Genomic DNA, 12367 nt, shown 5'->3' with positions numbered 1-12367 from the left:
ATATAAAAAGAAAAGCAGCAGAGTTCAGAGGTGTGTGCTGATTCAATGTGATGATCACAAGTATTTCACACACTAGTTGCTGTGATGTTTCAGTATTTACACACCAAACTGACACACAGCAGGTGTTGAAGCTCAGTGTGTAAAAATGCAGCGCTGCAGCAGTAACACACAGCATGACATCCCATAACTTTGTTGTTTTTATACATAATAATAGAGAACAACGTTCCAGCATCTTTGTTATAATAAGGACCTCTTTCTTTTTTTCTGTTTCTATCTTCTTCCATTCTTTTCCTCTGTGCAAGACCCACACAGCAGCTGGACTAAAATCATCTCAGCTGTTTTTCTTTCTCTATCATCTGTATCGTCTTGTTATACAGAACATGCCGCAGTGCTGAGAAAAGAGCATAGGTCTACTGTGTTGTATTTGCACTAAAGCTACTGCTTTGGCTAGAGCTGAGGTAAGCAGTAGAAACAGCAGCACATTTATCATTTAAATCATTTAAAAATGTAAAAAGGCCGAAAGTGACTGATAAACACATTGTTTTGAGCCATGGCCTTGGAAAATTAATAATTAAGATCTCAAAGTGGTAACACGTGTAAGGATTTAAAATAGGGGTTTTATGTTGGATCTAGTGAGAAGTCTAGTTGTGGCATTCTGGACTACATGGAGTTTGGACAGGTTGTATTGACTCAGACAGCACTAAAGCAAGTTGCCCTAATCTAACCAAGAAATAGTAAAAGCATGGATGATAGTTTTCTGGTTCAGGCAGATAGACAACGAAATTCAGGTGCGCTCAAGACCGGACTCGTATATCAAAATAATAAATAAATAGAAATAGTTAAGAATAAAACAAATGCTGTCCATCACTCAAATTCTCTCATCTTCACAGTAAACAGACTATACACTCAGTCATACCAGTGTACTGTATGCACTTTAAAAGGGATTTTTTTTTAAGTGCTCATAGATATTATTGCACACTGTTTTAACAAATGATTGCATATTTTGTTGTGATGTGTTCCGGGGGTTTACTTTCAGTTCAGAGTTCATTATGGTGATGGGTTTGGGACAAAAACTGTTCATAAAGCGTGTGGTGAGTGTTCTCATGGACCTGTAGCGTTTCCTGGAGGGCAGCCGTTCAAACAGCTCATGGATTAAGGTGGAATGAATCTTTTAAGATGTTTTGTGACTTGTTCAGGCAACGGGAGGTGAAGATGTCATCTAGGGCAGCTTTTATGATTCTCTGCTGCAGAGCTGCTACTGTACCACACCAGGATGCTGTGAGTGAGGACGCTCTGAATGGAGCACCAGTAGAATGATTTCAGGAGCTGCTGTGACAGGTTTATCTTCTCAGGAAGTACAGTTGCCTCTGTGGCTTTTTTTTACCAGTCATGTGGTGTTTAATGTCCATGTTTAAAGTCCTCTGAAATGTGTGTGCCCAGGAATGTAAAGCTGGACACCCTCTCCACGCTCTCCCCATTGATGTGCAGTGTTAAATGGACATCCACTTTTTTCCTGAAATCAATTATGAGTTCTTTAGTTTTTTTGATGTTCAGAGTCAGACTATTTTCTGTCAGCCCCTGTACCTCCTCTCTGTACACAGACTCATCTCCTTTGGTGATCAGCTCCACCACGATTGTGTAGCTGATTTAACTGAGCTTCACTGAAAAAATGTTTATGGTAGCTGATTTAATCTCTGTGAAGCAGGGTTGTAGTCATTGGAATGAAAAGAGAAATACATCTGGACGTCATATGCATAAGAGTGTAAACTGATATGAGCTGTTTTGGGAATCTTGATCATACTTAGTTAATCTGACTGTTCTGTTCTGACAAAAACGGAATCATTTTTGTGGCTTGCTTGCTTGTGCATGATGCAGAGTACAACATACTGTCTCCACATAAGCCTTAAAGACTCCCCAAATAAAGGTTGATTGATCTGGTATGATCTCCACAAAAAAGTTCTCACTTCTCCCTCATTAAAAATCTAGAATCTATAAATATACACAAGATGTATCTTAATAGACTGCAAAGTCCATTCTCAGTGTATGTGTACTGGAGGCTTCAAATGTCCACATCACACTTGTGTAAGCTGACTATTCGACCAGGGTTGGTTCCAAACTAATTGTGATATCACAAATCCTGCTCATAAATGAGCACAGAAACTTTCCACATTCAGCAGATTAATATATTATAGATTATATAACAGCTTTCTAGTGTCAAACTCTGCAAATATATCATTCTGCACAGTGAAGCTCAAACAGCACACTAGGAGCAAGAAGAAAAACATGAGTGAGTGCATCTTTGCAACAGTGATTAGTCTGTCAACCAAAGATTTTAACAGTCAATCAAAATTGTGTTTGCTCTTACAGCCTCTCGGAAACGTAATAGACATGATGAGTATCGTGAGCTATAGAGGAATAGAATTTTCATTTGTTTCAATACAGTTAATTCTCCCTGGCTGGATGCTGGCTGCATTATGAAGGATATCTCTGTTTAATTACAGCAGGGAAAATCTAGCATCATTTAGTCTATAAGAAAAGAAACATTAAGGTTTTAATCCAAACTTTCAATTGTTAATGGTCATTAGAGTATACAGGAATAATTAAATTATACCCTTGAACGTAATTAAACTTACCTTTTATGAATGTGAGTGTAAACACACACACACACACACACACACACATATTAACCCCACCCCCACCCCACCCTTTCACCCCACAGTTCTCTGTTGGCAGTGTTCCAGGTGAACAGGCCTAGGGGAAGGAATTGAATTAGGCCTGTCTGTAAGCAGACGCGTTTCCTAGGACCAGCAGTGCTAGGAACCCTATTGTTTTTGTGCTGGTTTTTATTATTATTAGGGGGCCAAGCCCGAGGGGCCGAGGGAACGTGTATGCAAGCAGACGAGTTTCCTTATATCGAAATTTATATCTCTTGAACGGCCTTACGGATTTCTACCAAATTCGGTAGGTATGATGCAGACCCATTCCTGAGGCCATATATTGAAGGCGGTCATGAGTGGTCAATGTGGGCGTGACTTATAAGTACATAAACAAAAAAAGAGACAATTTTAAATTGCATTATGGCATTTATTCACTCTTTGAGGCAAGATAAGAGCTTAACTTAGACATACGTAACATATTTGTAATGTGTATGTGTGTATTTGTTTGATGTACTGTTTTTGTGTTATATGTGCCTTGTAAGGTGACCTTGAGTGCTTTGAAATAAAATGCATTATTTATTTATTTAACAAAACTGAATTTTTATTCAGTAACTTTCAGAAATATTTAACAAAACTGAATTTTCATGCAATAACTTTCAGAAATATTTGACAAAACCGATTTTTTATTCAGTAACTTTCAGAAATATTTAACAAAACAGAAATATGTAGAAATATTTAAACAAAAAAAAAGTTTGAAATCTCAATGGATATTGTAAGTCTTAGTTTTGTCTGTAGAGGCAGATGGTGTGTGTGTTTTCAAAGCAAAGCATCCTCACTGTTTGTATATGTATATGTCACTTGGGTGTGGTATGGTGAAAAGTTCTTAATCCAAGCATACATGTGCATCCACATGTGTGGTGAGGTGTGCTGTGTAACTGTTAGTGAGACACTTGCACTTGTCTGCCACTCATGAGTTTCTGTAACCTGGGTTGAATAGTGGCAACAGCTGTAATGATACTTCTCTCCACTTGAAGTCTGTTTCTCTGTTTGGTCTTTATGTGTGTTAGAGCTGAGAAAGTGACCTCACACAAGTATGTAGACCCGAATGGCTGCAACTGGTGGAGAGCCTCTTTTGCAAGCTCTGGGTACTCCTTCTCCACACAGCACCAAAACTGTGTCAGTGATGTCTCTGAAAACTTCAGTCTGAAGCCACTGTCTGAAGACAGGTCAATGAGGCTCTCATGGAGTTGCTCTGGTGCTGTATCCATGCTGCTGGGCATGGACGGCCTGCGTATCCAGTCATGTCTAGTGCACATGTCCTCAATATCTGGGAAGTAGGATTGGAACTCAGCTGACAGTTGGGCCAGGTGCATTTTTACAGTTTTCAAAATGTTCTGCTTCATGTTCTGTTTCATGTCAGCTATGCAAGAGTTAAGCTGAGGGAAATTACTGACATCCCCCTTTTCACACCGTCTCAACCAAAGGTCAGTTTTCCTCATGAATGCTGAAACTTTATCATACATCTGAAGAACAGTTTTATCATCACCACCTCAGATGGCCAAAAACATCAGCAAGGTAAGCCAGGTGAGCCAACCAGGGGCCTGTTTCAGAAAGCAGGTTTAGTGAAAACTCTGAGTTAGTTAACCCTGAGATGAGGGAAACTCTGGTTTTTCGGTTTCACAAAGCCAGTTCAGCTTAACTCTGAGTCAGTTACCCTGGCAACATACTCCGTGAACCTAACCTGCTCGCTGGCAGGTTTTCTTCAACTAACCCTGAGTTTCTCCTCCTTTTTAGTTGAAGCCTGCAGACTGAAGGAGGTGTCAGACATGGTGTGTTTCTTAAAGAGTCAGTTAATATTGAAGCACAAATACGAAGCACAAATCTCCGTCAGAGGGTGATCAGACCCCGCTGGGATGTTTTATCATTCTCTGATGATGTTCTGTTTGAGTGTTTCCATTTTTCTGTACTGATAATTTATCTGAACAATATTCTCAGCCCTCGTATCGTCTGTATGACACCACATGGACATGCTCTCAGTTCAGAATAAGTTCTCTGTTCAAGTTCATGTTTCCGAGGCAACCGTCTGTCATGCTGTCACAAATGCAGTATTTGAAGGTGATTGATAGCCAAGTGGTTACTGAACATGCTTCATAGTGACAGTGTTGCTGGTTCGATACCAGTGAGGAACTTTCTCTCTCTCTCTATACCAGCTACTGTTAAATTAAGGTGAAAGTGCCCAAACATACAACAAAATCTGACTATTGCATTTAAACGTTTACACTTTTGTAGTGTTGTATGTATAAAGGCATGTAGGTGTTAAAATATTAAATACTGGTAGTGTTGGGATGGCTGAAAAATTGACTTTCTTTTTTGCTTAGAAGATTTCATCAACTACTGAAATATATATAACATGTTGAATGTAGCATTTAAATGTTTTTTAATGAGGGCAGGCTAATCACCACAATTTCTTGTAATGAATACCTTACTTGTTTGAGCTATATTTTTATATTTCATATTCAGTTGCTGCCAAGTAGGCCTACGTTTTGTACCTGTTGGGGTCTGCATGAATGTTAAATGTGCCGTGCACACACATACACAGAATATAAATGTTGAATAAGTCGACCACTCGAGACAAAATGTTTCTCTTTTTTTTTCATTAATACTCACTGTTGACTGTCAGTCATTTTCTGCCACATCAGCTCATGTTCTTTTGCTGCTGCTACTGTATTGCTTTTTTTCTTAAATATATACTCATCATCTGCATGTATTCATTAATATTTCTAACTCCTTTGGGGAGAAGTAGGAGGACTGAGCCCTTTGTGTCTCCTGTTGTCATGGTGAATCATGTTATCTGTGCTCCATTGATGAGGGCTTGGTATCTCCTCATGCAGAAGCTTCACTCAGAGTTACTTTGACTCAGAGTTGATTGAACTAACTGTTAACACTTGTTCTGAAACCCAAAACTCTGAGTTTGACAGCTCAGAGTTGGTCAACCTAGAGTTAAGGTTTTAACTCAGAGTTAGTTAAACCTGCTTCCTGAAACAGGCCCCTAGTCTGGTCTTCAAGTTTAGCAGCCAGAGGATGTCCATGCTCTGAGAGGAAATCGCGCACCTGCTCTCTCAGTTCGAATAGTCTCTGTAGTGCTTTCCCCCTTGATAGCCAACGTACATCTGTATGTAGCAGCAGCTGATTATGGTCACTGCCCGTTTCGTCGCACAGTTTGTGGAACAGTCTTGTGTTGAGAGGTCGTGATTTAATGAAGTTAATCACTTTAACAGCGTCAGTCAAAACACTGTCCAGTTCTGGGCTCATGCATTTTGAAGCCAACAACAATTGTGTGAATTATGCAGTGAATGCTTTGGATGTCGGGGTTTACCTGCCTGATGCGAGAGACAAGTCTGCGGTGCCGACCTGTCATAGATGCTGCCCCGTCTGTGCATACATGCGAGCAGCACCTCCAGCCCAACTCATGCTTCGTGAAAAATAGAGTCAGTCAATCAAATGATAAATATGATAAATAAAAATGTCCTCACCTGTACTTTTTTCAGGTAGTGGCTTGCAGAAGACGATGTGTTCAACTATATCGTTGACTGTGTCATCTTTGAAACGAGCAAACATGACCAACTGGGCTTCTCCATTCACGTCAGTAGACTCGTCTATTTGTACTGCAAAAGAGCCCGCTCTCTTCAGTTTATCAGTCACCTGCTCAACAATGTCACCAGCCATCTCATCCACCCTGCAGCATATCGTGTCGTTAGACAGCGGTACTGACCGGATAGCATCTGCTGCCTTTTTATCCACCATGGTTTCAGCTAAGATAGCTGCTGCTGGTACAATTAGCTCCTCTGCTATTGTATATGGCTTTTCAGCTTTGGCGACTAGCAAAGCTACCTGGTAAGAAGCTTGGAGGGAAGTTGCTGAAGTGTGACTTGCGGCATCCATGTGATTTTGTGCTCTCCTGAACTCGGACAATTTTCGTTTGAAGAAGTCAGCAGTCTTGCCCATCGATGATTGGTGCCTGGTGCTTAAATGCCGCTGCAGGTGTGCCGGTTTCATGGCGTGGCTTGATAGTACCTCTCCACATAAAAAACACAGAGGCTGCTGAGGGTCCGAATCAGTTGCTGTAAATCCAAATATTATGTAATCGTCTTTTTGCTGTCTGTTTTCTTTTTCTTTTCGGGTGGTCCAGAATCTGCTTCGTCCGAAACAGGCGCCTTTTTTAAAAAATTTTAGCCATCTCTCCATGTTGTCTCCTCTTCTTCTTTTTCTTCTTCTTCTTCTTCTTCTTTGTGTAACTGTGCTTATCATCTTCTTCTTTGTTGGTTTGTAACATTAGCTTAATTTCAAGCGCTAACCTGAACCTTGCAAGTTAATGAGTTTTCCCACAACACCTTCCTGCATATGTTTCAATGCCTTTCTTGCATTATTAAGAAATTAATGGTGTATGCCCACTGAAACAGTAGGGGGCTTTTAATGTGAAACGGATGCAGATCATGTTAAGTTTGTATGAACAGCGTCATGCAGTAACTTTTAACAATGCAAACGGGAGCGAGATCTCTTATTAAAATACAATAAATTGCACTTGTGAAACAGATGTAATTAGAGAAAAAAAGTCCTGTTACTCTGTCCTCTGTAGTTTAGGTAGATAAAGGTCTCAGTCACATTTGAGTAAAATAATCCTATTTCTATAAATGTCATAGGATCTTTGTTTAAAAGCTATTTTATTTTCACGGACCCCTTGCAATTACACCACGGACCACTAGGGGTCCACGGACCACTAGGGGTCCACGGACCCCCGGTTGAGAAACATTGCTCCAGGAGACTCAACTCTATTTCCATACCCCACCACATCCCAACCCCTGCCCATCCTCCTCCCTCTGCATGACTGCCTACCTCTGCAGGACCTCTCAGAAGTAATCAACTCAAGAGTGGTTTCTGCTCCGGCCAGTATTTATATGTGGTTGCCCTGCTATTTGTTTATTGTGCTGAACTTCATGAGCATACAGATTAGCTGAACCTTTACATCTAATATTCATTCAGATGGATCTCTCTCTCTCTCTCTCTCTCTCTCTGCTTTATTAGCTTGAAAAGCCAGTGTTCTTAAAGAACTCAAGAATAGCACAAACATATGTTTCATATTTGGCATATTAAATAGTACCTGTGAAAGTTTAGAATTCTTCTTTGTTGTTTTTTTTTCCTGGAATTGCAGAATAAATACACACAAGTATTAACATTAACTTTATTTTTTTTTATCTGCAGGTATTATATCGACCTTCCTTCATGTCCATCCATTTGGTGCCAACCTTGAGTATCTGTGGTCATACATACAGAGACTTGACGCAAAGGTAAATAAGCTACCATGGTTGCTCTGCTCTGATACTGTATCATTCAAATATTTTGCTATGCCTAGCAAGGTAAAAATAAAATGTCATACAACTCTGACTTTACTGAAACATATTTGTCCGTTAAGTTGAAAAAAAATGTTCCTTGGCAACAAGTGGACATTTGTTCACAGATGGATGGAAATAGTGAAATATTCATATAGAATTCACTCAAAGCGCTTTAACACTACATGTCACACCCACCCATTCACACACATTCAGACACTGATGACAGGAGCTGCCAACCTGCTCATACACCATCCATATACATAGGGTTTCTACAGGGTCTTAAAATGTCTTGAAAAGTCGAAAATCGTCCATTTGTTGCATACTAGGTCTTAAATATGTACGTTCATTTACTGCTTCTTCTGTTGCTTTTTTCTTTTGATTTTATTTTGTTGTTGTTGTTTTTTTCCCACAGAGAAATGTGTTGTAATTATTTCGGAAGGATCCAGGTAGTGTTGGCTTGAACAATCAGAATTCAGTGGTTAAAACTGATACCAAACAATAAATTTGAGTCCAAATAGGTACAGTTGGTGTCACACTCAAGATCAGATGTTTTGTGACTATGAAAGTAATTCTAGGACTGTGATATATACATACTTTTGCATACTTCATGTCGGCCTTAAATTTAATTAATAATGGTCTTAAAAAGGTCTCAAAACCTCTTAAATGTAACTTGTTCAAATCTACATAAACCCTGATACTGTTGGCACAGCAATCTGGAGCAATTTGAGATTAAGTATCTTGCAGAAGGACACATCAACATGTGGACTGGAGGAGCTGGGAATCGAACTGCCAATCTTCCGATCAGTTGATGACCCATGTTCATTTACCCATGTACATTATATCATTGAGGTGACATGTAAAAGCCCTGTGCCTCCTCCAGCCCTGGGCTGCCCATAGTGTCCATATCTAAATTTGCCACTGGTTGGATGTTTAAATTTTTGAAAATAAAAAACTAAGTGTTATTTTCTACCCTTTTTTTCTGCTGTACCAAACATATACTGAACTGTAAACTTTGTGTTACACACCTACTACTGTCTACCTGGTGTGACACTGTTGAACTGCCCTCTGCTCTCACTGCCACCTTCACTATTATTGTACATGTCAGCATGAATGACACAAGGCTCAAGTCTTTCAAGCTACAACAGGACTCTGAGACACTAGCAAAGACTTGGAAGAGTTGAAGTTATTACAATTCATACTGAATGTGTATACCAAATTTTACGTAGCTTCCATCTGGATCAAAGTTGGTGACTGACACAGCCAACATCATTGTAGCCATAAAGCTATGCCACTAGCTTAATACAATATTTAGTAAATATTTATAAAGGTTTAGGAAGAAACATTAGTCCATAGGGCTGCAACTCACTGATTTTACAGGTGGCCTCTGCACAGCACTGCAAGCTGAAACACACCAATATCAGGCTAACCTTCATCAATATTAGTGACCGTGCTGCTACTAACTTAACGTCCTTTGGGCCTGATTTACTAAGATCCCAAATAAAGGTACTAAATTTCGTGCACAGTGCAATAGATTGTGCGTTTAGTTTGCGTGTGTTTTGAAGGTGATCTACTAAGAATAAGTGTGTAAATGAAAACAGGAGCAACAGGTGCAGACAGCAGTATTTAAATGAGGGTTTTGTGTCTTAATGGAGAGTTTGGACGAGCAGAAAGCTGCAAGCATGAAATGAAATGTGATCAGGTTCTAGTTCTCATATTACATATTCATTATGGCAAACATACTAAATGAACAGCATGTATTATCTTACACAGTTGAAAGTCACAAACCTCAGTGTGCTGCGTTAGTAGATCAGCTTGCATATTTTTTAGCAGGTGATGTCAAGTTTGCACATGTTTTTACACACAAAGACCTTTAATAAATCAGGCCTTTAATGTGCAAATATAGGCTTGTTTTTGGTTTGTAATTGATTCATTGTTTTGTTTTTTAAAGGAGTAGACTGACTTAAATTGATTTTCACCTTGATTTAATGTCCCTAAAGCATCCAAGGACTGTTATGCTATTATATTATATATACCTTCCTGTGATAACCACAGCTTGATGTGTTTATATAATTATATTCCAAGTAAACAGAAGAATGAGAGAAAGCACAAGAACTGCTGATTGTTCATAACTATCAGTAAACTGATAGTTGCTGACTTAGTTCTGGTTTAGTAAAAGTTTCTCTAAAAGCATGGTCAATAAAAAGTCACTACAAAATGTACTGCTTTTAGTTTGGTACAATAACATTTTCATCTCCTTTACTCTGTTACTGTCTGATTTCTGTTGCACTCACTCTACCTCTCTATGTCTGCCATCCCTTACATCCTCTCTCAGGTATCAGCGGGAGAGCTGGAGCGCCTGATGGTCCGTCTACCCAGTATGTTTAGGCAGGAGCTGAGTGGTGTCGGTGCAACTCTGGAGAAACGCTGGAAATTCTGTGGTTTCGACAGCCTCAGTTCTGCGTGACACAGGGAGAGTCTCCTTCCATTCAATATCATGTTGGAAATACAGCAGTGCATTGGACAATGATACTTTCAAAATCAGACACTGGAAACTGTGGAAGCGGCAGATATTCAGACCTCAGAAAAGAGGAAATCCCAAGTCACAAGTAACTTCCTGATATTGCACTGAGGCGATATAATTGACATGGGCTGATTGCAAATATGTGCCACAACGAGGAGGATGGCAACAGGACCCAGAACATATCTGACTGGATGACACTTCACTATGTTCATGTTAAGGGGTCTCCAAACCCGAGTCTCTCTCATGGTCCGTGCCTTGTTGGTGCAGCAACCCAAATCAACAGAAGTGCAAAGATAGATCACATCCTCCCTCTTTATGACACTCCAGGGTTGGTTTGAAGATGTATTGAAAAACCTCTGTCCTAGTTGTAAAACAAACCATCTAAAGTTGTTAACAGACCAACTCAGAACTTTTGTAGGAATTTTTAAAAACCTGCAATCTGACAAAATGAAGCCCTCTGGTTTCTGAGAAGGTTTCTTGAGCTGGTATTAGAGCAGCAGAATCACTTTGAAGGCTACTTTTAAACATTTGTGATACATTCACATTACATATAACAGAACCAGGAATGCATAGGGCTCTATTTTCATGCCTGTGGGCAGCATGAATTGCTCCTCTGTGCTGGCGTCATAGTATTTTTCCTCTCCTGAGACACTGTGGTATTATGCTGACTGTGCTGTGTATGGCAGTAGGAGGAGAGGTGCCGTACAGGGCCAATCCAACAGAATCCAGACTGCTGGACTGCTTTATAATGGTGTATCCAGAAACCAACTCATTTGTGGATTGTAAACAGGACCATTATAGAATAATTGCCAGTGAAAAGTAAAGTAAATGAATACTGAATAATTATTGTTGTACGTAAACAATTATTTGAATTAAACTTTTTTCAAAAACACATAACATAGGAAATAGGCTATATACACTTTGGGCCAATTTTACTTTTAGTTGTATTGTATTAATTGCATAACTAGTATTTTCAGTCACAATTCTGAAGATTTTCTATTAACCCCAATTTTGAAAGTATTTATGCCATTATCAAACAATAGCAATTCAATGTATGAACATTCTTCCATTAACTCTCTATATGGTAGTTTCCATTATGAGTTGTAGTCTGCCATTCCCATACAGGATTCTAATTGCCTTTACACAAACAAGGGATTCACAGGAAAAACCACACACACTATGTGTACTTAATGTGAAGTACACATGGTGACTGCCTCTCCTTCAGCATGTCCACAAACATCAATTCAACTTCAAAAGTACTCTTGGCAGCATAACTGAGCTTCTATATTCATACTTTTAATTCCGTCCCAGATCATGATAAATCATTTGAATAACAACAGGCTTCCCAAGCAAGCACATCATGATGGAGAGAGCCTGATGTTCAGAGGGGATGAAGGTAATGAATGTGATGTGGCCACTGTTGTCACACCCTGTACACACCCACTTCTAATTTATATATTTTTATTTATCCTGAAAAACACTTATAATTGGAGATAGTTTTTGAATTGATGTGTAAACAAAATGGGCTAAACATGAAAGTGTTTTTAGCTCAGCTCAAATGGAGGAAACCTCTCTGGGGTATGAACTAATCTGACCAGCTAGTTGTGACAACTCTCCAGACCCATTGTCTCATTGTCTTCTTCTGCTCAGGCCTCCTGCAGACATCATGGACATAAACTGAAGGTGAAAAAAGACAATATTCCGGGGATTGTAAGGATGACGGAAATAAAGAGAGACAGAAGACAGAATTGCTATTTTGTAAATGACGACATGAGAGAGAGTATGAAATTCAATCATTC

General features: G+C 39.4%; 1 protein-coding gene across 1 annotated transcript in view; it reads left to right on the top strand.

Moving 5' to 3' along the window:
- The window catches only part of enox1 (ecto-NOX disulfide-thiol exchanger 1), a 78529-nt gene extending 68018 nt beyond the window's left edge, over positions 1 to 10511 (top strand). The window contains exons 13-14 of the mRNA XM_053328312.1: positions 7917 to 8002; positions 10380 to 10511. Of these exons, the coding sequence (XP_053184287.1) occupies positions 7917 to 8002; positions 10380 to 10511 (218 nt within the window). The remainder of the gene's footprint in view (positions 1 to 7916; positions 8003 to 10379) is intronic.
- Positions 10512 to 12367: the final 1856 nt, after the last annotated feature.

This window comes from Scomber japonicus, chromosome 11 (genome assembly GCF_027409825.1).
Source record: "Scomber japonicus isolate fScoJap1 chromosome 11, fScoJap1.pri, whole genome shotgun sequence".
NCBI lineage: Eukaryota > Metazoa > Chordata > Actinopteri > Scombriformes > Scombridae > Scomber > Scomber japonicus.
Note: the sequence above shows the minus strand (reverse complement) of the source record. Positions and strands in the feature narration are given on the sequence as shown.